The following is a 26,179-nucleotide window of genomic DNA, read 5'->3' as shown; positions in this document are numbered from 1 at the left end:
TTTGCAAAGGATGTAAATGCGACGTGAGAGAAAATTTTCTTCACACAGCGAGTGGCTGGGGTCTGGAATGCACTCCTTGGAAGTGTGGTGGAGGCAGGTTCAATCCAGGCATCCCAGACGGCATTGGATGATTATTTGAATAGAAACAATGTGCAGGGGCACAGGGAAAAGGCAGGGGAATATCACTAAGTCATGTGCTTGGTTGGGGAGCCAGTGCATGCATGATGGGCTGAATGGCCTCCGTCAACCCTGTAATAAATCCGTGATTCTGTGATGCTGCTGTGCATTATCTTATTTAAAATAAACTCAAGCCACATAAAACCATGGGAGGGATTTTCCTCAGTTGGGTTATGTGCAACCTGTAAAGGATGGGTTTACGATATTGTTATGCATGGTGTACAGTGCAAACCTTTTCCATGTGCCTATAAAGAAATTAAGTTCAACCCAGCCCATTTCTAGCAGACTTTGTCTCCCTCCATCTACTTGCAACAGCCCCAAATTCCGTCAGTGCGCTGTGCTAAATTATAGACAGTAATAATGAGATGCTGAAGATTTCTATCGCTATATTCTATCTCTATGTTGGGTGCAATTAATGGCCTGGAGTTTCTGTTCATTTGCACCGGGCTGTCCAATGTAATTCCACCAGTGTTGGCTTAAGCAGTGTAAACCTCGTTGGATTTTAAGGACAATTTGCTTTTGGTGCAACCCACGATCTCTTGCACTAGTTTGAAAACATCACAAAAGGAACAGGTCACACCCACAAAACTAGCCACCACTCCCTTCATGTGAATTCATCACCGCTGGGAGTTTCTGCACAATATATATTAAAACATTGCCTGATTGTGCCGATACATGACCGAGATTGAGTGAAAACTTGGAAGGGAAAGAAAACACCTTTCAAAATGGGTGCAGTTTTGATCGGAATTTGTATTGGAATCACTGATTTTGCCCCAAATGGCAAAACCTACCTAGATATGTTTAATTATGGTAGTACTATGGCAAACCTCATTACAGATTGGCCATGCTAAATTGCCCCTTAGCATCCCAAGGTGTGCAGGTTAGGTGGATTGACCATGTTATGTTGCCCCTTAGTGTCCAAAGATGCACAAGTTAGGTGAATTAGCCAACATAAATTACCCCTTAGTCCCCAAGATGGGCAGGTTAGGTAGATTAACCAAGTTAAATTGCATCTTAGTGCCCAAAGATGTGCAGGTTAGGTGGATTGGCCATAGTAAATTGCCCCTTAGTGTCAAAAGGTATGCAGGTTAGGTAGATTTGCCATGGCAAGTGTGTGGAGATAGGGCAGGGGAGTTAGCCTGGGTTAGAAGCTCTTTCAGAGAGTTGGTGCAGACTCAATGGGCTGAATGGCCTTTCTCTGCACTGAAGGAATTCTATGATTCTATGGTACAACAGAACAACCATGCTGATTGCCAGCTTTAGAGTTCTGTTAAGAAAAGGGGAATATACTTGAGAGTAAGATGTGACAAACAAGAGTCTGGATTTTCAGCACTTAGAAGATTGTCTCCACTGTGGCAAAAATCCTAGAAATGGATCAAAATTCTAAATTCTGCCCACAAATTTGGTATTCCTCCCTTCACCAGGATAGGACTGGAGTTAGGCTGAGGTTCATGCAAGCATGATTCTCAGAGGTCATTTAGTTACTAGGTGCCTCCATTGAAGTGGGGCTTTGGAAGTTATGTGGAATCTGGAGTGTGCTGAATAAAAAAATTGTGAGGAATTCTGAACTTGATGGATTCCTATGGAACGCCATTTGAAGAATTAATGTACCACTTTGAATAGGGTCTCACGGCACCATTGGGAGAGGTAAGGCATCCTTTGGAATTGCTATAAGTGAATATGACTTTTGACATGCAAACTTTTTCACAGTAACTTCATTGCAGTGTTAATGTAAGCCTACTTGAGACACTAATAAATCAACTTTAAACTTTCAACTCATTGGAACTGTCAAGCTGTCAAAGAGCTGTCAAACTGTCCAGAATCTGTTCAGCTGTCAAGGAAATGTCAAGCTGTCAAGGAAATAAATATAAAATCTGTCAGAAATACTCAGTAAGTGTCAAAGCGGTTAAGGAAATAATCAATGACAATAGTTGAGTTGGCATGGTGGGGGTAAGTGCAAAGGATTATGAGTGGGGGCATGGATTGACATGACTTGGCACTTATTTGGCGTGGGATGTGAGGCACCATGAGGGGTGAATAGAGGGTAACTACATTGGCATAGGTGTGTGGAGGCCATGGGAATGAGTGAGGGCATGGGTTGGCATGGGTCGTCACAGGTTGGCTTGGGTAGTCAGAGGGGCATAGGGAATATGTGAAGTGAGTGAGAGGTGAGGGCTAGAGGGATGTTTTCCTTCTATATTATTATTACTATTATTTTCAACACGGTGCTGGAATACAGAGGTAAGTAAATCTTGTGCCAATTCACCTTCACACCTGACAGCATGTGGATTCATTTTGGGGGTTACCTGCCCTGACCCCTTGGTTCAGAATGTGTAAACTCCACACAGACAGTCACTCAAGGTCAAAATCGAGCCTGGTTCCTTGGAGCGGTGAGGCAGCAGTGCTAACCATTGTGCCACTGCCACTAGGCTCTACCCAACCACACTCTCACAGCTCTAACCCCCTGCTGTCCATAGGTCAACACCCCACATTCTCACCAGCTCCCTCCCTCCACCATCACCACCAATCTGATAGCTCTGCCCCCTCCCCTCTCACAGATGTACACCCCACCCGCTCTCATCCTGAAATCCCGGCACTATTAAGCCTCCCAAATTGTATTGCAGTGGGAAAAGTTTTGGGAAGCACTGTCTTGATATTTTTGCCTGATGCCTTGCAAGCAGTACTGCGTCCTTCTGTGTGACTGGGGGGCACGGCGGCACTGCTGCCTCACAGCACCAGAGATCTGGGTTTGATTCCCAGCTTGGGTCACTGCCTGTGAAGAGTTTGCACATTCTCCCCGTGTCTGTGTGGGTTTCCTCCAGGTGCTCCGACTTCCTCCCACAGTCCAAAGATGTGTGAGTTAGGGTGGACTGTCCCTTGGTGTCAGGGAGACTAGCTAGGGTAAATGCAAGGGGTTATGAGGATAGGGCCTGGGTGGGATTGTGGTCAGTGCAGACTCGATGGCCCGAATGGCCTCCTGTGGGACCCTGTGACCATGCGATGCACTAGCAATAATCTTTCTCCAAGAGTTTTTTGTTAACACATCTTCCACCATGAGATGCAAATAGGTGCAACAAGGTAGTGAATAAGATTATTTTTTCATTTACCTCTGTCCCAAAGGAAGCAATGGCATTGATTTATATCCTGCAGTTAAATTTGACCCTTGTGCAAAATGAAAATTTATTTCCGTGTTTAAACAACTTTGAAAGTTCCCGAAGCTAACTTCAAGGCGCATCTCACTGATACATGCGGCATGTCGGTGCGGCCTAGTGGAACAGTAAAACTTTATAACCAAGTGCAGCCTCTCTAATTATAAATTGAATTTGACAGGCATGTTATGTTGTAACCTGGTCCATTTTAAAATGATGTCGGCTGACAACCCCATACTGCTTTCAGAGCAGAGGAACATGTGGAAAAAATTGTTCTTTTACATTTCGCAGCTTGTCACTTCCTCTGCGGGGCGACCCTTGACCTCCCAAAGAGATCCTATCACCCACAAGGGAAGTATTCCCACTGGTGTAAAGGAAGCAGAGAAAGGTTTTCATGTCGTGGAGGGGCGGGGAGCAAAGCAAACACAAAGAGAGAGAGCGAGAGAAAAAAAAGAGGGAAAGATCTTAAAGTGCTTCCATCAGGTTGAACATCTGATTTTGTTTTGTTGTTGTGCGTATCGCTACATTCCTTTGGACTCCAAAGGGCATAACATGAAATGTGATTAAATTAGCACCCTTTCTCCCTCTTATTCCATCAGGAGCCAGCGACGAGGAGTGGTTTTCATATCAATGGGAACGAGAAAGCAAATTTGAACCGTAAAGGTATTGCTGAATAAATTGTGTGCCATGAACGTGCTGACAGGGAGAGTTCTTGTGTACAGCATTCTAAGTCTGTCAACTTCATGTTTTATCAATGGGGCTAAAACAAGCATAGTTAAAGCCACTTTCAAGTAATAAAGAGTGAACACCCGTAGCAGTGTTTTTTTTGTGTGTGTCTGCACATGCTGCTCAAGTTCAAAGAATAATTTTTAGCCCTGCTCTGGGAGTATTTTGTTTGGCCACTTGTTTGCAGTTGAAGTAAGCTTCTGCGCAACATATTGCACAATTTAGTATTTCAGCTCTGCAGAAAAAAGGAGAGGAAATTGATTATTACAAGGGGAAGCATGTTTTAAATTTTAGAAAGCCTTCCACTGCAATTAAAATTAGGCAAAGGAAATCGTGTGACAGAAAATTCTCACTAATCATCGCTGCGAATCCCTGGCAAGTGACTATTCCTGATGTGTGAATCCAATTTTGTGGCAAATAAGTTATTCAGCTAACAGGATTTAATTTTTTGCCTCACCACATTGATCTTTGCAGTAATGTTCTCAAATACCTCACTATTTCACACTAACGGGATTCAAAGGGATTGCGACTTAATACTTCTTACAATAATTTCCCCCCTTACCCCCCCACACCTCCCCCCCACCTCATAACAATTGACTATTCAAGGCTTTGATTGAGTCAACAGGAATTGTAAATTGTGTCAGAAATCTGGTGTTAATTCCATTAATTCTTGCATCAAAATGACACCTATGGCATAATTTAAGCGAGGTTGCTTTAACAATATAGACAGTGATTCCTGCAATCTGGAATGTGACTCTATCTTAACATCTCCAGTATGCTACAACTCAAGTCTGCCTTTCGCATATATTCAAAAGGGATTTTATTTTTAGAATTGCACTAAGAGCAGCTTACAATGATTGCCTTCTAATGTGAAGACTTTGACACGGCAACACGGTGGCACAGCGGTTGGCACTGTCGCCTCACAATGCCAGGGTCCTGGTTTTGATTCCAGCCCTGGGTCCCTGTCTGTGTGGAGTTTGTATGTTCTCCCCGTTCCTGTGTGGGTTTCCTCCGGGTGCTCCGGTTGCCTCCCACAGTCCAAAGATATGCGGGTTAGGTGGATTGGCTATGCAAGAGTGCCCCTAAGAACCGGAGGATTAGCAGGGTAAATGTGTGGGGTTACAGGGATGGGGCCTGGGTGAGATTGTTATTGGTACAGGCTCAATGGGCCGAATGGCCTCATTCTGCACTGTAGGGACTCTATGATATAGTCTGGATAAATAATAAAATTCCGGTTTCTCTGTTCTTGCCACTTTTACTCAACTGACCAGAAAGAGAACTAGTTAAGACTTGACTTCATTTTAATCTAGAATCCTAAATCATCACCCATACATAATAGGATCGATTAGTCTTTATCGGAACAACAAAGATATTTGGAAGATACTTTCTGGTAAAAATTGTTTTTGAAAGGTTTGCATCTGTATTCATTACACTGTTATTTCTACGAATATAACCAAGCCTCCGAAGACTGTTTATTTGCAGTCTCCACTGAACATGTGTTCAGATAAATGACTGAGAATCACAAACTTGAAAAAAAAATCATTTTTGTGAATGAGTTGAGGTTGACAAGTCAAAGATCTCTCCCACTTTAAAACAGAAATGTTAGCTTCAGTTTTGAATGATGTAATTCAGCAACTCCCCGCACAAGAGATCTCTGTTACCTCTTAAATCAAATGAGAAGCAGATTCTTGCTATTTGCAGCATGCTGATTGTGTGATGACATTGCCAGTACACTGCAGAGATGTCCTAAGAGTGATCCAGACAGTGTGAATTTAAAGAAACCTTATTAATGAAATCAGTTTGTAAACACTGAATAATTAAACGGGAGCCAGGGCAGCGGGGGTAGCGTTCACATCTCATTGACATGATATTTCTACACAATTCATCGCTGTAAATATTTATCATGCTTGATCTAATAAGAGTCAGGGATCCTCTTTTTTCCCTTCACTTGTCCTTGACCATGCCCCACTTGCAGGTGGGTGTCTGGCCAGCTTCACACAGAAAATCATCCAAGTCTGGAATCAAACCCGGGTTCCTGGCGCTGTGGGGCAGCAGTGCAAACAGGGGAAAGCCTGGTGGTATTATCAATAGACTATTAATCTAGAAACTCAGTGAATGTTCTGAGAAAAAAATAACAAATTATTGTGGAAGGTGGAATCTGAAACCAAAAGAGAAAATGCTGGAAAATCTCAGCAGGTTTGGCAGCATCTATAAGGAGAGGAAAGAGCTGATGTTTCCAGTCCAGATGATTCTTCATCAAAGCTAAAAGGCATAGAAAGTAGGAAATATTTATACTGTAGAAATGGATTTCTATACGTCCCTCCTCTTCCCATCCACCTTCACTGTTTCCAATTCTACAGTAGAAATATCTTCTACTTTCCATGCCTTTTAGCTTTGACAAAGGGTCATCTGAACTTGAAACGTCAGCTCTTTCCTCTCCTTACAAATGCTGCCAGGTCTGCTGAGATTTTCCAGCATTTGGTTCATGTTCTGGGGATCTGGGTTCAAAACCTGTACAGCAGATAACAACAAATATCTGGAACTAAGAATCTACCAGGACCATGAACCATTGGTGATTGTTGGAAAAACCCATCTGGTTCACTAATGTCCTTTAGGGAAGGAAATCTGCTGCCCTTACCTGGCCTGGCTGACATGTAACTCCAGAACCACAGCAATGTGGTGGCACGGTGGTTAGCACTGCTGCCTCACAGCACCAGGGACCCCTGTTCGATTCTGGCCTTGGGTAACTATCTGTGTGGAGTTTGTACGTTCTCCCTGTGTCTGCCTGGGTTTCCTCCGAGTGCTCCAGTTTCCTCCCACACGCCAAAGATTTGTGGGTTAGGTTATTGGACATGATAAATTGCCCCTTAATGTCAGGGGGACTAGGAGGATAATATGTGGGGTTACAGGGATGGGAGCTGTTTGGGGTTGTTGTTGGTGCAAGCTCAATAGGCCAAATGGCTTCCTTCAGCACTGTTGATTCTACAAATCGATGCTAATATGGTTGACTCTCAACTGCCCTTGGACATGTAGGGAGGGGTAATAAATGCTGGCCAGTCAACAATGCTATGTCCCACAAATGAATAAAGAAAAATTGTGCCACTCTGCCACCCCACCTAATTATGTAGAATGATAAAAGAATATATGGAACAGAAATAGGCAATTCGGCTCATTGGTGTATTTTGGTGTCTTTACTCCACATAGATGTCATTTTGGCATATCTTTCTCTGGTTCTTTTTTTCTCATGCACTCATCTAGTCTGCCTTTAAGAGAAGCTAAACTCTTTGCTTCAATCACTTTCTGTCATCATGAATTCCAAATTCCAACTACTCCCTGAGTTTGTCCTCATTTCTCTATCACTTATTAGTCTTGATCTTGTCTTTGTGGCCCCCAGTTTTCTCTCCACGTCTATCTTGTTCGGCCCATTCATAATTTTAAAGATCTCTATATCAGGTCGCTCGCACCTCTTTCCGAAATGCATCAGCCCCTGGCCGATTCAAGCCTGCACCCCAGTGAGGTTATATTCCGTAGGGTCCTGACAAAGGGCCAAAGAGCTGATACATCAATGTCATCTTCCCCTCTCTGCCAATCTGTCCCTGCTCCCAGACCCATTAAAAGGCGGCTTGGTGGCACAATGATTAGCACTGCTGCCTCACAGCGCTAGGGACCCAGGTTCAATTCTGGCTTCGGATCACTGTCAGTGTGAGAGTTTTCACATTCTCCTTATGTCTGCGTGGTGTACTCTGGTTTCCTCCCACTGTCCAAAGATGTGTGGGCTAGGTTGATTGGCCATGCTAAATTCACCCTAAGTGTCAGGGGGATTAGTGTGACGAGTTACAGGAATAGGGCCTGGGTGGGATTGTGATCAGTGCTCGATGGGCCAAATGGCCTCCTCTGCACTGTAGAGATTCTATGATCAAGCGACTCTCTGCTTTCATTTTCCAGCACCCGTGACTCTTTCATCGTTAGACCCCGTTTAATCTGGTTTTTTTTAACCAGCTTGTATACGGTCCCTTTTCACAGGGGAAAACGTGCAGTGAAGTTGCACGATCGCGCACAAGTGGAAAAAAGTGCCACGGATAACTAAGTTTAAACTTATGGTTTGTGAATACTGCGTGTGAAATGTGATATTCATTTACCATTACACAAAGTATGTGGATGTTAACCTAAGTGCTTTAGGTGTCTTGCTGATTGTCCGCCTCTATTCAGAGTAGCTGATTATAGCAGATATATTTGAGTCCTGAAGCATAAGAAAAATTACATCGGTTTAAAATTTTCCATATTTATTATATTGCTGTGACTGGCTGCAAAAGAAATTTCTTGTATTGCAATTTTCGCATGCATCAAGGAAAGGTTTACTTAATTAGAACCTTCAGGCAATGAAGAATTCTTTTTTACATTCTGTGGGTCTTAATATGCTAAATAATGCAAAGCTTCAACTCTTCAAGCATGAGACACACATCTGGTGGCTTAACATTTAAATTACAGAAAAAACACTTTGGTAGTAATTTTCCAGAAAGGGAAAGAATGGAAGTTGTATTACAAGTAAATTTAATTTCTTTTTAGATTTTTCATCTCCTCTAATTGCGAGTGTTTGACTGATTTTCCTTCTATGTTTTATTCAGATCCCAGTGCAAATGATATTGAGCTTCAATTTGAGTAGCTCCTCACTGTTGTTGCAGTAGAGAAATTATTGTTATTGCGTTTTATTTAGCAAATTATTACAAGATATTTGGAGAGTAGGAGTTGAAATGAATTCAGCCAGCCATCTTTGCGGCTTTGGGTAATAATGTTGAATCTTGGGCAAAGGGAAGCGAGGGATTTGGGATTGTCTTGGAGAGGGTTCGGACAGTCCGGGTGGGGTCTTCTGGCTGCACTCACCGCAAAACTGGGAAATTCTGCCCGAGGCCAATGAACCTTTGCGTGATCTGTCTCCCCACTCCCCCAGCAGCCTCCCCAGCCCACTACGATTCCCATGGCGGGAGGGACGGGAAATTTTAATGTTTAACCATCCAATTTTTTTTAAGTGCCTGAGAAAAATCAAAATATATTCAAGAAGTGGGAAAATACTCAAACATATAGAATTCAGTTTGTGGTCACCTATTCTTTGATAAGGAAGGTCTTGTGACACAGTACATCGCATTGGTGGCACAGTGGTTAGTTAGCATTGCAGCCTCACAGCGCCAGTGACCCAGGATCGATTCTGACTTGGGTCACCATCTGTGTGGAGTTTGCACGTTCTCACCGTGTCTGTGTGGGGATCTTCCGGTTCCCCCCACACAGTCCAAAGATGTGCAGGTTAGGTGCATTGGCCATGCTAAATTGCCCCTTAGTGTCAGTGGTACTAGCTCGGATAATGCATGAGGCTATGGGGATAGGGCTTGGGCAGGATTGTGGTCGGTGCAGACTCGATGGGCCGAATGGTCTCCTTCTGCACTACCTCTGAGCCAGAAGCTCCGGGTTTGAGTCCCACCCCAGGATTTGACGGCCAAGGAAGGTGCATTCATAACGCGGTTAAACAGGGTGAGTGTATCAACCTACAAACCTTTCCAAGGACACTAATGTCTGGCAGTAAGCCCAAAGCCATAAGCTTCCCTGTTCTGGAAAGTACTGGCTATTGAAATGGATGAAAATCAGCTTTAGTGCATCACTAGATGCGGGAACAGAGTTGGAATAGCCTGCTTTGACACATATTCTCTGCACAAAATTAATGTGGACTTAGGAACATAGGATGAGGCCATTTGGCCCCTCGAACCTGTTCCACTATTTGACAAACTGGTTGTGTCTCAGATCCTCTTTCCTGTGTGACCCTCTCCCTTGCCACCCTCTCTTCCCTTGCCACCCTCCCCTCCCTTGCCACCCTCCCCAACATTAACCCTTGATTCCCTTGCCCCACAACAATCTGTCTATGCCTTAAATAAACCCAGTGACACAGCCCCCACTACTTCCTGGGGAAGAGAATTCCATATGCCAATGGCAGGAACAATGTTTTTCTCATCTCTGTGTTATTCCTGAAGCATGTCCCCTGGTGTTAGATTGCCCCACAAGAGGAAAGACTCTCCATGTATCTAACCTGTTGAGTCCGCTTAGGATGTTTCAATCAGATTGTTCTTCTAAACTCCTATGAGTATACACCGAACCTGTTCAACCGGTCTTCATAAGAGAACTCCTTCATCCTAGGGATGAGTCCAGTGACTTTTAAAAGCATGTGACAACAATCAGGTCGAATGGTTTTGGTGCTCGTTGAGTGGATGAAGAAGAAATCGCTGGCCCAATTGCCTGTATGAATGATAAGACAGCAAATCCCACTATTTCCCCCGTAGATCCGTGATTTTATCATCGTCTGCATCCTCTGTGCAAAGACAATGCGCGAGAAGCCAAGCTGCACAGAAGCAGGAATTGCTTTGTTTATTAGTTTGGGGCAGCACAGGTTGGCAGAGCGGTTACCACTCCTGCCTCACAGTGCCAAGGACTCAGGTTTGATCCTCAGCTTGGGTCACTGTCCGTGTGGAGTTTGCACATTCTCCCCGTGTCGGCGTGGGTTTCCTCCAGATGCTCCAATTTTCTCCCACAGCCCAAAGATTTGCTGGTTAGGTGCTTTGGCCATGCTAAATTCCCCCTAAATCTGAACAGGTACTGGACTGTGGTAAATAGGGGATTTTTACAGTAACTTCATTGCAGTGTTAATGTAAGCCTTCTTGTGACACCAATACTTAAACTTTGAAATATTTTCGTGGGATTCAACTTCTCCCAGTTTTAGTTTCATTCCTGTACAGCTGAAGCCTGATGAAAGAGATTCCGTTTTGAATTTTGAATTCCCTCTGAATGTTCATTACGACACCACTCCTGTTAAGCTGTTATAGTCATAGAGGTTCACAGCATGGAAACAGGGTCTTCGGCCCAACTTGTCCATGCTGCTCTTTTTCGTTTAACTGAGCTGAGTAGCAATGTACCAGTCTATCAGCCAAATACAGAGCAGAAAGGAATACACTTGATGAAGTTCCAGCATCTTTGAGTCAAAAGTGTGATTATGTCTAACAAATAGGACCAGAACACAGCATGACAGAAGTGGATGTCTGAGTAAAATCCCAAACATTTTAAAAGAATTTCATGCTAAATTAGATTGGAAAAGAAAGTCAACCTGAATTAATGCTACTGAGAGAGAGACAATCTGCATTCTTGTGCATGAACAAAATGGCCGCCATAGCAACGAACACATAGCTGACACCCATGATGCATTTGGCTGATGATGCTGTAGAGACATTTGAGCAGCTTAAACAAAATGGTAGATTGACACTCAGTGGCTTCCAAGAAGGCACCACTGAAGAGGAAAGTGTCAGCTACCTCTTTTTGGTCAGGAGAGCGGCACAGTGGCATTGTGGTTAGCACTGCTACCTCACAGCACCAAGGACCCGGATTTGATTACCAGCTTGGGTCACTGTCTGTATGTAGGTCGCACGTTCTTCCCATGTCTGCATGGGTTTCCTCCAGGTGCTCTGGTTTCCTCCCACAGTCCAAAAGATGTACAGGTTAGGTGCATTGCCATGCTAAATTTTCCCTTAGTGTCAGCAGGACTTGCTGGGGTAAATGCATGGGGTTACGGGGTTAGGGCCTGGGTGGATGAGTCTGTGCAGACTCGATGGGCTGAATGGCCTCCTTCTGCACTGTAGGATTCTATGATTCCATGAGACAACGGAATAAATTTAATAGGCGTGATCTTATCAGGCATTCCTGCCACATGCCCCCACTGCACCGAAATTGGAGAATTTGATGTCTAGCCAAATCTCCGCTCACTGCTGCGGGATGGGAAAATCCCGTCAGCATGAATGAGCATAAAATTTCAGTCGATAACTAGCTGGGAGCTGAGTGGAGACAAAGAAAACTCAGCACCCGCACTTCTAGCTAAATTCAAAGCGTCAGATTTGTCAAAATGAATCTCAAGGCCTGAGGCAGGAATCAGGTGAGCCTGTTGACAAACTTTCTCACAGGGTTAGAAAATGCAGCCAGTGAGTGTAAATTTGAGGACACAAATGAAAGGCGGATAGATCAGGCTGTCTGGGGCTCTGAACTCCCTGAATGATTTCATTGGAAAGGATCAGCCTACAATGTCACAGGCTGTAGGCACTGCCAGAACACACAGAGCCGTGGATAGGCGGATGAAGGTGCTGACTGCCAGAGCTTTCAATTCAGTCAAGCAAAAGGCAGCAGGATTGACTCCGAGAAACAACAAAAAAAATTCATACAATTAAGAGAAAGATGTGCAAGAACTGTAAATGACCACATCAACTGACAGCCAGAACAGGATGTCTTGTAAGTGGATCAAATGGCAGAGTTATCAAAAGCTATCATGGTAAAATGTGTTCAGAATAAAGAAAGGTGGTGAATGGGTTATCAAAAACGGAGGAATAGGACAAATGAGAAGTAAAAGGAATAAATCCATTCATACCACAACAATAGACATGGGAACCATATCACTCCATGGAATGGCTCGATGTGACAATTCCCATTGAAATCAAGTTCACACAATCACTTAAGTCAGGTAGAGGGGTGATAAATGAGCCCACAGCACAATTTTTTCCATTCACTCATGGGATGCGGGAATCGCCGGCTTGTCACATTCATTACCCATCCCTTGGTGGTGAGCCGCCTTCTTGCACCATTGCAATCCCTGAGGTGTAGGTGCACTCAGTGTGCTGTTAGGGAGGGAGTCCCATGATTTGGACCCAGCGACGGTGAAGGAATGGTGATCTCGTTCCAAGCCAGGATGGTGTGTGGCCACATGTGGATGAAGTGTAAGCTTTGAGCTATGTACTGGACAGGCATCTACAAAATGGATAGCTATCTGTAGGATAGATATCTATATCAAAAGAGTGGAATCTACATGTGATGTATACAGGGGTACAGAAATACACAGATGAGATGGTAGCAACTGAAGTACCACTCAGACCATGGCGAACTGTGGGTGCTAATTTATTCACGCGCTATTGACAATATCTCATACTTGTAGACTCCTCCTGGGTGTGGGTTAGGTTGATTGGCCATGATAAATTGCTCCTCAGTGTCAGGGGATTAGCAGGGTAAACATGTGGACCTGGTTAGGATTGTTGTCGGTGCAGGCTTCCACTGTGCTGGCAAGAGACCCGTGGCGGGACTGGAAGATCCTATTGGCGTGAACAACCGTAAAGTTCCAGCCAATGTATCAGTCTGTCAGCCTATCAGCCACGTGTGGAGCAGAAAGAAATACATTAGATGAATCTCCAGTGTTTATGGGTCTAAAGTGTGATTACTTCTAACAAATTGTAACCAGAGGACATAACTCAGTCCATACTACCATCAACTGTTCCTTTCAGGTTGTAGATCAAGACGTGCATTTGGTAAAAATGTCAGTGGATAACTAAGTATTGTTCGATTCATTTGTTCAGAGTCTATCCTTCTCCAGATTAGTAAAGAAAGTAATGGATAAATATTTCGTCTGTAACAAAATCACATACCTATTTAAAAAGAATTAATTTTGAAATTATCATTAGGTATCAGGGAGATTTTCCCTGAATAAGAAAGAATTGTCTCCCAGGGTCTGAAAGAAAATGTGGCGAGATATCTTCACTTTGATTAACACACTGCCTTCCATTTCTGGGGATTACATTTTCTCCATCACTTTCAAAACACAAATATTTCATGTTTGCAAATGCTGTAAAATAGCATTAAAGAAATCCGTGCAACGGCCCAATTTTTTTTATTTACAACCATCTCGGAAATAAACTCAATGAAAATGTGGTAGCGTTTTATTGATACAGTGCTCCCCACGTAATCATTGCAAGTCTTGGCTTTTACCCAAAGGATTTTGCAGCTACTAAGCATGTTACTGAACAATAGGGGCAGATTTCCTCTGGTTGCTATTTCCAGTAAAGTCGTCAATGTTTTTGCGAAGAATTTGTGTTAATGATTCTGTTAGAATACCAAAGAGAGGAAATCTTCACAAGTGCATTCACAGTATTATTACTCTCTGTGAGAAGAGAATGTTTACCTTATCATGGTGGAAAATCTCATCACGTCACAAAATAAGGGATAAAATATTGTCAACTGGCTCATTCAATTCACTCTGATCGGAACTTAATTAATCTTTGCTTTCCTCTTGTGCTGTCATATCTTCTGGTTTCACTTTTGTGCTTTCGTTCCCTTTATGCATCTTAAGCCAGTTTACCCATCATTTTTCACCCTCTAATCCCAATACTTGTTATGTAAATGCACCCTTGAACTGAGCATAGAATCAGAGAATGCCAACAGTGCAAAATGAGGCCAGTCAACCCACAAAGTCTGCAGTGATTCTCCAACAGAGCAGACCAGGCCCTCTCCCCCTTCCTATCCCTGTAATCCCATGCATTTAGCGTACCCAATCCACCTAACCTACATATCTTTGGACACTAAGAGGCAAGATAGCACAACCAATCCAACTAACCTGCACATCTTTGGACACAAAGGGACAATTTAGCATGGCTAATCCACCTAACCTGCACATCTTTGGACACAAAGGGGCAACTTAGCATGGCCAATCCACCTAACCTTACACATCTTTGGAGATGGAGATGGCAGTTTGCTCAAATTTTCTACAAGTGCCCAAAAAAGAGGAGGCTAGCAGGAAAACCTGCTCAAGATCTTTCTTCCCCACCCCATTCCTCCCATTCTGCCTCTCCAATCTGTTCTGGAGCACCTAGCGATAAAAATGTGATTGCGTAGTGTTGGAGAATTTGGCATTAGCTGAGTAATATGTAATGTGCCTTAATGGTGTTTTTACTCCTTTGTCTGACACTGCAGCTCAGGATTCTTGTGGAATTAACACCGGCTGTGAGGACACATTTGATGGGTTGGCAGCAGCGAACAGTGAGAGTGGAATGTTTTGCAGGGTAAGCAGGTAGTCCCGGCTATTTGATGCGGTGTCATCGCACATGCCTGCAATTGTTAGCTAAGACTTGTCAGCAAAATACATTTCACACCTAAAGATATTCACTATCTTCCCAGCTAAACTTGATGCACTTGATGAGCCGACATGAATGATATTGCAAAACTGGCAATGCCAGCCAAACCCTGGCTGTTGAGAATGCACCTCCTCGGCCGTAAGAGAGCTCAGCTGAGGTGAATCAAAATCAGTCATTCACCTGCCAGCCTTTCGAGTGGGGCCACACATTTCTCTTGCTGTATTTCCTCAAGCTATTTTTCAGCAGTCCTTTAAATTTGGGCAAATTGCAAAGCCGCCACTGCCTTAAAGGAGACAGAACGTTCGATCCGAAAAGAACGAGTGACCAAACTACCCCCTGAGGGTATCTTTTAAACAATTTTCCCTTCTCCTGCCAAGTTTCCCCTCTTTCTTTAGGCTTGCTGAGGTGCAAGGCCCTTGGTTCCTGCCGTATTTCCGTCATCCACGTGCCCATTCTTCATATTTGATGGACAATGGATTCTGGCAAGCTTTTCAATCATGAAGTTATCGCAACTAAACTCAACTGTATTTTTCATCAAACTTTGATTTTAACTACCTGAAGGATGGCACAGTGATTCCATCACTCATTCACTATATATCTGCACGTACCCCTCTTTTGATCTCTTTGGCCTAACTTTGAAATTCCCATTGTCTCTGGGCCATTTTCCATGCCGTCTCCATGTCTGTTCTGCTCCATCCTTCCCTCTGCTTTAAGGTGAGGGGCGAGAGATACAAAAGGAGTCCAGAGGGGCAATTTGTTCACACAGAGGGTAGTGAGTGTCTGGAACAAGCTGCTGGAGGCAAAGTAAAATAAATAAATGAATAAAGTTTATTTAATAGTCAGGCTTATGTTAACACTGCAATGAAGTTACCATGAAATTCCCCCAGTTGCCACACTCCAGCGCCTGTTTGGATCAATGCACCTAACCAGCACATCTTTCAGAGTGTGGGAGGAAACTGGAACACCCAGAGGAAACCGACGCAGACACGGGGAGAAGATACAAACTCCACACAGACAGTGACTTAAGCCGAGAATTGAACCTGGGTTCTTGGAGCTATGAGGCAGCAGTGCTAACTACCGTGCCACCAAGTAGTAGTAGAGACAGGTACAATCTTGTCTTTTAAAAAGCATTTGGACAATTACATGGGTAAGATGGGTATAGATGGATATGGGCCAAACGCAGGCAACTGGGACTTGCTTAGTAGTTTGATAAAAAAAGGGCGGCATGGACAAGTTGGGCCAAAGGGCCTGTCTCCATACTGCAAACCTCTACGACCCAATGACTCTATGACCCCTCCTGTGGATAGCAGCAGTCAAACCTTACATGAATGTCTGTCATTTTGTGTTTGATACTGAACCAATCCCTGGTGAGATAGTGAAGAGAGAGCTGTGTGTCAGGAAGATCAGGCACAGGGACGCTAAAGGTTATCTGGATGGCCAGAGACCAGATTGAGAGGCATGGGAAAGATCAGGGGACTGGGGAATGGTGAGCGAGTGCCGGGCGAGGAGGATACTTACCATGCCCAGTAATCAACGAACGCAGTAATCCTCTCAAAGACCAAATGAAAAAGAGAAGAAATGCTAAAACTCTGAAGCATGTAAGCTGGTCAGCCAGCATTCCCTGGGAGAAAGCACAGGTTAATGTCTCAGCTCATTATCAGCACAGTCCCTTGGGATTATAGCACAGGACAGGCGAATCTGTGGGATATGACGGTCAGCGAAGAGCAAAATAATTTACTTGAAGATATAATAATTTGGCAGGATTAGGACGAACAATTCAACCCTACACTTTCCTTTATATCCTTCAGTCTGTCTGTCTGTATACCTACCTATCTATAACCTATTGAAAACATTAGATCTACATGCACTTTGTTTATTTTCCCATTATAAATTCTTATATCCACTTCATTAATGAAAACTACCTTAAAAACGTGCAGTCCTATTTTGCTACAAAGATAAACTAGTACTGTAGCCTCCCCCTAAAGAAGAAGCATGCTGATACATTTGATAGTAAATAAGTTGATTGTTACAAGCTAACACTTGACATTTGTCCACTATAAGTAAACAACTATGTTTTTCTGAAAAATCTTGGAACTCCTTGCAGTCCCTAGGACCATAAGATTTCAAAGCAGAATTAGGCCATTTGGCCCATTGAATCTGCTCTGCCATTCAATTATGGCTGATATGTTTCTCAGCCCCATTCTCCCACTTTTTCTCCATAAACTTTGATCCCCTTACCTACCAAGAACCTATCTTTCTCTGTCTTAAATACACCCAATGATTTGGTCTCCTCAGCCTTCTGTGGCATTGAATTCCACAGATTCACCACCTTCTGGCTGAAGAAATTCCTCCTCATCTCAGTTCTAAAAGGTAGTCCCTTTACTCTGAGGATCTGCCCTTGGCTCCCAATCTCTCCTACTGATAGAAACATCTTCCCTGTGCCCACTCTATCCAGGCCTTTCACAATAGTCAGATACTCTTTCCTAGGGTAGAAAAGTCAAGTACTGGGGAAACATAGGTTTAAGGTGCGTGGGGAAAAGTTTCAGGGAGATTGCAAGGCAGTCTTTTTAAACAGAGGATGGTGAACGTCTGGAGAACACGCTGCCCGGGGAGGTGATGGGAGCATACAATAGCAGCTTTTAAGGTGCATCTATACACGAATAGGGTGGGAATGAAAGGATCCGTAAGTGCATATGGTTTTAGTTTAGGCAGGCATCATGATTGGTGCAGGCTTGAAGGGCCGAAGGGCCTGTTCCTGTGCTGTACTGTTCTTTGTTCTTATCCTGAAAGTTTCAATAAGATCTCCCTCCTCATCCTCCTAATCTCCATCGAGTACAGACAAAAAGTCCTCAAATGCGACTCACATGTCAAGCTTTTCATTCCCCGAGATCATTTTCATGAACCTCCTCTCCAAGTTCCTCTCTGCGCATCTCAATCTCCTACTAATTCCCCATAGTTCTGCAAATCCTTTCTCTTCAGATAATTATCCGTTTCCTTTTCGAAAGCTACGACTGAACTCGCCTCCACCATTCTCACAGGTAGCGCATTCTGGATCTGAACCACCTGGAGTGTGGAAACATGTTTCCCGGAGTTGCCTTTGCTTTGTTTGGCGATTACCTTAAACTTATGCCCTCTGGTTCTTGATCCTTCCACCAACAGTGGGTGGAAGAAAGGAGCTTCATTCATTCAAGGTTGATTCCTCATAACATTGAAGACGACTAGCTACTTCATGTATCCATTCTGCTAAAATTTCAGTCAACAAACAAGGGATTGAGTGGACATTGGGGTGGCAGGGTAGCACAGTTGTTAGCACTGTTGCCTCAAAGCACCAGGGACCTGGGTTCAATTCCGGCCTTGGATGACTGGAGTTTGCATATTCTCCCCATGTCTGCATGGTCAGTTTGTCCCCATTTACTCTGCCCAGATGCCCGGCCCTACCCGTCCCCAACACCCAACTCATTCCCTCCACTTGCGATTTGAACACCTCTATTAAATCCCCTCTCAGTTCATTTCTTCTCCAAGGACAATGAAGCTCAGACTCCAATCTATCCACCTAGCTGAAGTTATACCCTATAAGATGTTAATATGAAGAGGTTATTCCTGCTGTGATAGTTTTTTAGAGGTATTGTCTCTCTATCTCTCTCTGTTTGAACAGAAAATATTGCAGTGACCACCTACATACCTGTCGCAGTCTTGTTTTATGTTCTGTCCACTCAGAAAGTGTACTAAGCTGTAGAGTGGTGGTGGGGGGAGAAAAGACCTTCCTTCATTCAAGGTTGATTTCTTGTAACTTCACTAAAACGGTGAAGACGACTATTTCATATATCAATTCTGACAAAATTTCAGTCAACGAGCAAGGGAACTGCCTGGACATTGGGGTGGCAAGGTGGCATAGTGGTTAGCACTGCTGCTTCACAGCACCAGAGACCCACGTTCAACTCCAGCCTTGGTCACTGTCTGTGTGGGGTTTGCACTTTTTCCCTGTGTCTGTGTGGGTTTCGTTCCACAGTCCAAAGATGCGTTGATTGGGTAAATCCCCTTATTGTCGGAGGGGTTAGCAGGGTAAATATATGGGGTTATGGGCATAAGACTTGGGTGGGACTGTTGTCGGTGCAGGCTTGAAAGCCAAATGGCCTCCTTTGCACTGTAGGAATTCTACAGGCGGGATTTTATAGCCTCACTCGGGCGAGATCGCAAAATCCCACCCAAGGCTGATGGAGATTTGGTTCTGGTAGATTTTCTGTCTATGATTCAATGGTTAATCCCCTGGAACTGTAATGCTTTCTTAAGACAGCATTGAAAAGTTGCATGCAGATTAACTTTGCATTGTGAGGTGCATAAACCAGACCCTTCATAAGAAAAAACATCACAAACGGAACGTAAAAAATGTTTTTTCTTCCCCAAGTACCTATCTCGTCAAGAATGTGGAAGTTTTCCTTTTTAATACAGCCACGATTGCACTTTGTTCAAAAGGTTAGTAGTTTTCCAACTGCCTTTTGGTAGACTGATATTTCTCACTTTTGTTTTGTTGACAGGCTATTCAGCATAATCCACTTGAATTCAATACCAAGGATAAGCATCAGAATCCTGTTGAGAAGGACAGATCTTCACAGGTTCCCTCATACCTTGTGGACCAGGATCAATACAGATTCTCTGTCGTGTGAGTTCCACATCAAAAATGGGCTGCGCTTTACAATCGGTGTTTCTTCTTCCCAGACATTCTTTCATTATTTTTACCTCAGTTATCCTTTTGGCAAGTGCAATTATGTCTAAGAGGCTCCCTTTTTATCTGTTGGGAAGCTCAAAGCTCAGGGATTAAGGTACCTGTTCTTGACTGACTCAAACGTCAATGTTGAAAAAAAATCATGTTAATTAGATTAGCTTCATGCAAGAGTGAAGACGTTAAAGGGCCTTTTGTCAAAAAAAGACTACGCGTAACCTTTAAATCCGGGTTACGTGAAGTAAAATGCATGCGTTCTGGGCTTAATAGTGCCCTAACTGGGCCGACATGGCGGCACAGTGGTTAGCAATGCTGCCTCATGGTATCAAGGACCCAGGTTCAATTCCGGCATCGGGTGACTGTCTGTGTTTGGAGGTTGCACACTCTGCCTGTGGGTTTCCTCTGGGTGCTCCAGTTTCCTCCCACTCTCCAAAGATGTGTTGGATAATGGATTCACCATGCTAAATTGCTCCTTTGTGCCCCGTGATGTGTTAGTTCAGTGGATTAGAAAGCATTCTTTCCTGTTGTATCACAGCTTGGTAGGGCTCCTGTTCTGTCTAAGACCACAAAAAACTACAAAGGGTCATGAATGAAGCCCAGTCCATCATGCAAACCAACCTCCCATCCATTGACTCTATCTACACTTCCCACTGCCTCAGAAAAGCAGGCAGCATAGTTAAGGACCGCATGCACCCCAGATATTCTCTCTTCCACCTTATTCCATCAGGAAAAACATACACGTGTTATGCAGACTCTCCCCGGGGTCCCGCTTTTATGCAGAATCACTTAATATTTCTTCACTATCCTCTTGCGCGCTTTTTCTTCTGCTGTTCATCTGAGGAATTCGCTACCCCAGAGTGTGATGGATGCTGAGACAGTGAGTAAATTTAGGGAGAAGTTAGGCAGGCTTTTAATTGGTAATGGGTTGAAGGGTTATGAAGAGAAGGCAGAAAAATGGGAATGAGGAGCATATCAGCGATGATCGAATGGTGGACCGAACTCAATGGGCTGAATGGTATAATTCTGCTCTTTTATCTTGTGTACTTATGAAAATATGGAAAGAAAACTGTGCCCGAATGACCACCTAGTTCTTGTCTTTTATGGGAGAAGTGTAAAGTCTCCTTGTGGACCAAGGAAGAGATGCGTGTTGACGGATGATTGCCTGCTCAATAATGAGGTCAGTGAAAAATTCTGGGTCAGATGCGTGGATGAGAAATGCGTGGGGATGGGACATGACTGTGAGTGAGACATACATGTGGGTGGGGCATGTATGTGTGTCAGACATAAGTGCAGGGACACGTGGTGATCATGCTATCAGCTTGTTGTACCATTGTACTACATTATTTATATTTAAAGGATGATTCAAGTTCCTGCTCCTAATGTAGAATGTGTTATAGTCTTGTTTCTACCTGCTCGCTTATCTAGCAAGCTTCCGTGCTGGGTACAGTCTTGATCAATTACCCCAACACAACATTAGATCACATATGGGCAGAGAAATTAGGAGCTGGAGTAGGCCACATGACCCTTTGAGTCTGTTATGCAATTCAATAAGATCATTGGCTAATCTGACCGTAACCTCCCACCTTCATCCCTTTGCCTATCAAGGAACTATCTCCCTCTGCCTTAAAATTTTTTAGAGACTCTGCTTCCGCTGCTGCCTTTTGAGAAAGAGAGTTCCAAAGACTCGCAACTCTCTAAAAGAAAACATTTCTTCTAACTTCTGTCTTAGATGAGAAGCCTCTTATTTTTAAACTGTGGCACCCCTGGTTCTAGATTCTCCCACAAAAGGAAGCATCCTCTCCACATCCATCATGTCAAGACACCTCAGGCTCTTATGGGCGTGATTTCCTGGATGCATTCGCCCCAAAACTGCATGAGGTCAATGGACCTTTCCACCCCTTCCTCACCTGCTATGATCCCTGTGGTGGGGCCTGCCCCTCCTTCATCCACTACGATTCACAAGGTGGGTGGGTCCATCCCCCCCTCACCCGCTACAATTCACAAGATGGGTGGGTCCAACCTTCCCTTACCTGCTATGATTCACAAGGTGGGCGGGACTGCCCCTCCCTCACCCGCGACAATTCCTGTGGGAAAATACATCTCTATATGTTTCAATCAAGTTGCCTCTTACCCTTCTAAACTCCAGTAGAAGAGTAACTATCCAACCTTTCCTCATGAACCAACCTACCTATTCCTGATATTAGTCTAGTGAACCTTCTCTGAACTGCTTTTGATGTATTCACATCCTTTCTTAAATAAAGTGACCAATATACTACACAGTACTCCAGATATGGTCTCATCAAAGCTCTGTACAATTGAAACGTTACCTCCTGACTTTTATATTCAACTCCCCTCACAATAATATTCTATTAGTTTTCCTAATTATTTGCTTACTAGCCTCATGCACTACGACACCCAGATCCCTCTGAAACTGAGCTCTACAATTTTGCATTATTTAGATAATATGCCTTTTTTTTATTTTTCTGACCAAGATGAATGACCTTCTCATAATGAATTTGTGGGACTTAGGTATCGCTGGCTGGGCCAACATTTATTCGCCCATCCCTAGTTGCCCGAGGGCTGTTGAGAGTCAATCACGTTGCTGGGCTCTGGAGTCACATGTAGGCCAGACCAGGTAAGAATGGCAGATTTCTTTCCCTAAAAGGGATTAGTGAGCCAGATGGGTTTTTCCAACAATCAGCAATGATTTCATGGTCATCAGTAGATTCTTAATTCCAGGTATTTTTTTATTGAATTCAAATTCAACCATCTGCTGTGGCGGGATTCAAACCCAGGTCCCCAGAACATTAGCTGAGTTTCTGTATTAATAGTCTAGCGATAATACCATGAGGCCATCACCATCTCACATTCATGGTACAGTTTTATTTGTTTTACACTGACAATTTCTCCAACTTTCTTGTAGCTGGTCTCCAGAGTTTCACCCCACATTAAATTAGCCCAAACCACCACCCCTTGTGATTGATTCCTCACTAAGTCCCTCTTGCCTATCTCCCCTCCCTGTCTTTGCAACCTCCTAAAGCCCTACGTGCATGTAGAACTATTCTTCCCCAGGAAACAGGGGAGGCTGCATCATAGAATTTATTCAAGACAGAGTTACACAGATTATTAATATACAAAGGAGTCAAGGGTAGGAGGCAAACATGAAGGTGGAGTTGAAACAGGCACCCAGATCAACCATGATCTCATTGAATTACTGGAACAAGCTCGAAGGGCTGAATGGTCTACTCCTGTTCCAAAGTCCTATGTTCCAAGAAAAGGTACAGACGCCATTGACCCTGATGACCATAGGCTTTAAAGCAGAGAGCTGACTGGTAGTGATTTAATCTGAGGATTGCTACACCTTCAGTGAGGTTGAGAAGGCAGCGCCTTCATAAATTTCCTCAGCTGGTATGGGAACTGAACGTGTATTGTTGGTATCACTTTGCGTCATGAATCAGCTGTCCAGCCAACTGAGCTAAACCAAAATATAGCTGCACTTTCAACTGTGATCTCTTACTGATCTCCCATCTACATAAGCTTACCCCAATCACTATCTTACAGTTTTATAAGTTTGTGTCCCACTATCAACCTACTTAAGTTAATTAAACAAGCAGTCAGCACAGTTGACATAAATCGTTAGAAGTTTCTCACAAAATAACTTAAAATGATATATTCTGCTTCACAGTAACACTCTTACCTCTGGAATATGCACCCACAATTCCCTACAGATAGCTGGACATGTTGATAAGATGGTGTAGGAAGTGAAGACACTTTGGTTTATTAGCTGGGGAACTTTACAGGAATGTTGCCAGGACTGGAGGATTTTAGTTCTGAAGAGAGATTTGATTGCTGAAGTTGTTTTCTTTGGAACAGAGGAGGCTGAGCAGAAACTTGACTGAGCTTTTTAAAATCATGAAGGGCTTGGGTAGGGGCAATAGGCAGGACTTACTCCCATTAACATGGAGACCTGTAAAAAGGGGAGGGGATTTAAAGTAATTGGTGTAGGATTTGTGTAAAATTAAGGAGAAATTTGGTCACTTTACAGACAAGGAAGTACTTTTGAGACGTAGTCAAGGTTGTAATGTAGAAAACACAGCGACCAATTTATGTACAGCAAGCTCCCACTGATAATCAACTTGGTATGGCTCCTGTTCTGCCCAAGACTGCAAGGAACTACAAAAGGTTGTAAATGTAGCTCAATCCATCATGCAAACCAGCCTCCCATCCATTGACTCTGTCTACACTTCCCGCTGCCTTGCAAAGCAACCAACACAATCAAGGACCCCATGCATCTCGGACATTCTCTCTTTCACTTTCTTCCTTTGGCAAAAAGATACAGAAGTCTGAGGTCAAGTACCAACCGACTCACGAACAACTTCTTCCTTACTGCCATCAGACTTTTGAATGGACTTACCTTGCATTAAGTTGATCTTTCTCTATACCCTAGCTATGACTGTAATACTACATTTTGCACTCGCTTGTTTCCTTGTCTATGAACGGTATGTTTTGTCTGTACAGCATGCAAGAAACAATGTTAACAACGTATTTTAACATGTGACAATAATAAATTAAATCAATTCAAAATTAAAATCATATCTCCCTGTCTAGTGCTTTCACATTCTTCCTGTAGTGTGGTGACCAGAACTGTGTGCAATACTCCAGCTGTGACCTAACTAGCATTTTATACAGTTCCACCATAACTTGTTGGGGTCGTGAAACTGCTTAAAATCGCATTTTAAAAATACTTGGATGTGCACTTCAGATGCTAGAACCTACAGGAATACGGACCATGAGCTGGAAACTGGGATTAGATTGGATACCTTTTTGTTGGCTGGCAAATGTGATGGGCTCAATGGCCCATCACATTTACTGTTTCTTCAGCCAGGCTGTGGATTCAGGTCTCATTCATGCAAAGTCCAGGCTGACACTCCAGCGCAGTTCTGTGGGAGTGCTGCACCTTCAGAGCCACCATCTATCAGGAGATACACTAAATTACACTGCCCTTCTCCTGTTGAACGGAAAGGTTCCCTGGTCATAATTTTTGGGGAAGATCAAGCGACTTCTCCCCAGTGCCCTGGCCAATGTTTTTCCTTCAACTAACATCTTTTCTGGTCATTATCAGTGGGAGCTTCCTGTGCATAAATTGGTCACTACGTTTCCCACATTACAACCTTGACTACACATCAAAAGTATTTCCTTGTCTGTAAAGTACTGCAGGATGCCCTGAAGTCACAGTGCTATATAAATGCAAGTCAGCTTCATGGCACAGAGGTTAGCACTGTACCTCACACTGCCAGGGACAGGAGTTCGATTCCCAGCTTGAGTCACTGTCTGTGTGGAGTCTGCATGTTCCTCCCTGTGCCTGCATAGGTTTCCTCCGGATGCTCTGGTTTTCTCCCACAGTCCAAAGGTGTGTAGGGTAGGTGGATTGGCCATGTTAAATTGCCCTTTAGTGTCCAAAGATGTACAGGTTAGGTGGATTGGCCATGATAAATTGCCCCTTTATGTCCAAAGATGTGCAGGTTGGGTAGATTGGCCTTGCTAAATTGCCCCTTTGTGTCAGAGGGATTAGCAGGGTAAATACATGGGGTTATGGGGATAGGGCCTGGGATTATTGTCAGTACAAGTTGAATGGCCTCTTCCTATTCTATAGGGATTCTATTCAGCCTTTCTTGGGCATTTACTTTATTTCTTTCCTGTTCTTGTTGTTTATGCTTTTCCTGTGCCGCATGGTACAGTTTTCTGGAATTTGGATATTTTCAAAGCAAACTGAACTCCTTGGGCATAACATTAAGGAATTTGAGAAAATCCTGTACATCACAAGAGAAAGTTTGATTACATTTATATCTTTATGCATCGTACTCTGTGTCCTACCATTGGACTGTTACACTACCTCCCCCCTCTTTCAAACAAATCCTCTGGATTAATGACTCAAAAGGTTTACCTTGGGCAACTGTATTTTCTTATAACATTTAAGTGATATTTACGCACCAAGATGAAAAATTATTCTGCCACCAAGGCAACTTATTGACTAATACTATCCTCTCCTGAATTCATAGCATCATAGAATAGAATCCTACTGTACAGAAGGAGACCCTTCAGCCCATCGATTCTGCACCGATCACAATCCCACCCGCACACCTCTCCCCTAGCTAGTCCCCCTGGCACTAATGGACAATTTAGCATGGCCAATCCATCTAACCTGCACATCTTTGGACTGTAGGAGGAAACCGGAGCACCCAGAGGAAACCCATGCAGACATGGGGAGAACATGCAAATTCCACACACACAGTGACCCAAGCTAGGAATTGAAGCTGGGTCTCTGGCACAGCGAGGCAGCAGTGCTAACTATTGTACCCTGTGCCACCCAAAAGAATTTTTGTAAAGTAAAATTTATTTATTAGTCACAAGTAAGCCTTACGTCGACACTGCAA

The 26,179-nt window shown here is 43.6% G+C and overlaps 1 protein-coding gene across 1 annotated transcript in view; it reads left to right on the top strand.

Annotated features, from left to right (window-relative positions):
• Positions 1-26,179, top strand: part of ofcc1 (orofacial cleft 1 candidate 1) — a 213,192-nt gene that overhangs the window by 101,814 nt on the left and 85,199 nt on the right. The window contains exons 10-12 of the mRNA XM_080193522.1: positions 3,926-3,989; positions 14,865-14,953; positions 19,561-19,685. Of these exons, the coding sequence (XP_080049648.1) occupies positions 3,926-3,989; positions 14,865-14,953; positions 19,561-19,685 (278 nt within the window). The remainder of the gene's footprint in view (positions 1-3,925; positions 3,990-14,864; positions 14,954-19,560; positions 19,686-26,179) is intronic.

The sequence above is a fragment of the Carcharhinus amblyrhynchos genome, chromosome 8 (genome assembly GCF_965287045.1).
Source record: "Carcharhinus amblyrhynchos chromosome 8, sCarAmb.v2.hapA, whole genome shotgun sequence".
Lineage (NCBI taxonomy): Eukaryota > Metazoa > Chordata > Chondrichthyes > Carcharhiniformes > Carcharhinidae > Carcharhinus > Carcharhinus amblyrhynchos.
The sequence above is the reverse complement of the archived record's forward strand: the minus strand, read 5'-3'. Positions and strand labels throughout refer to the sequence as shown.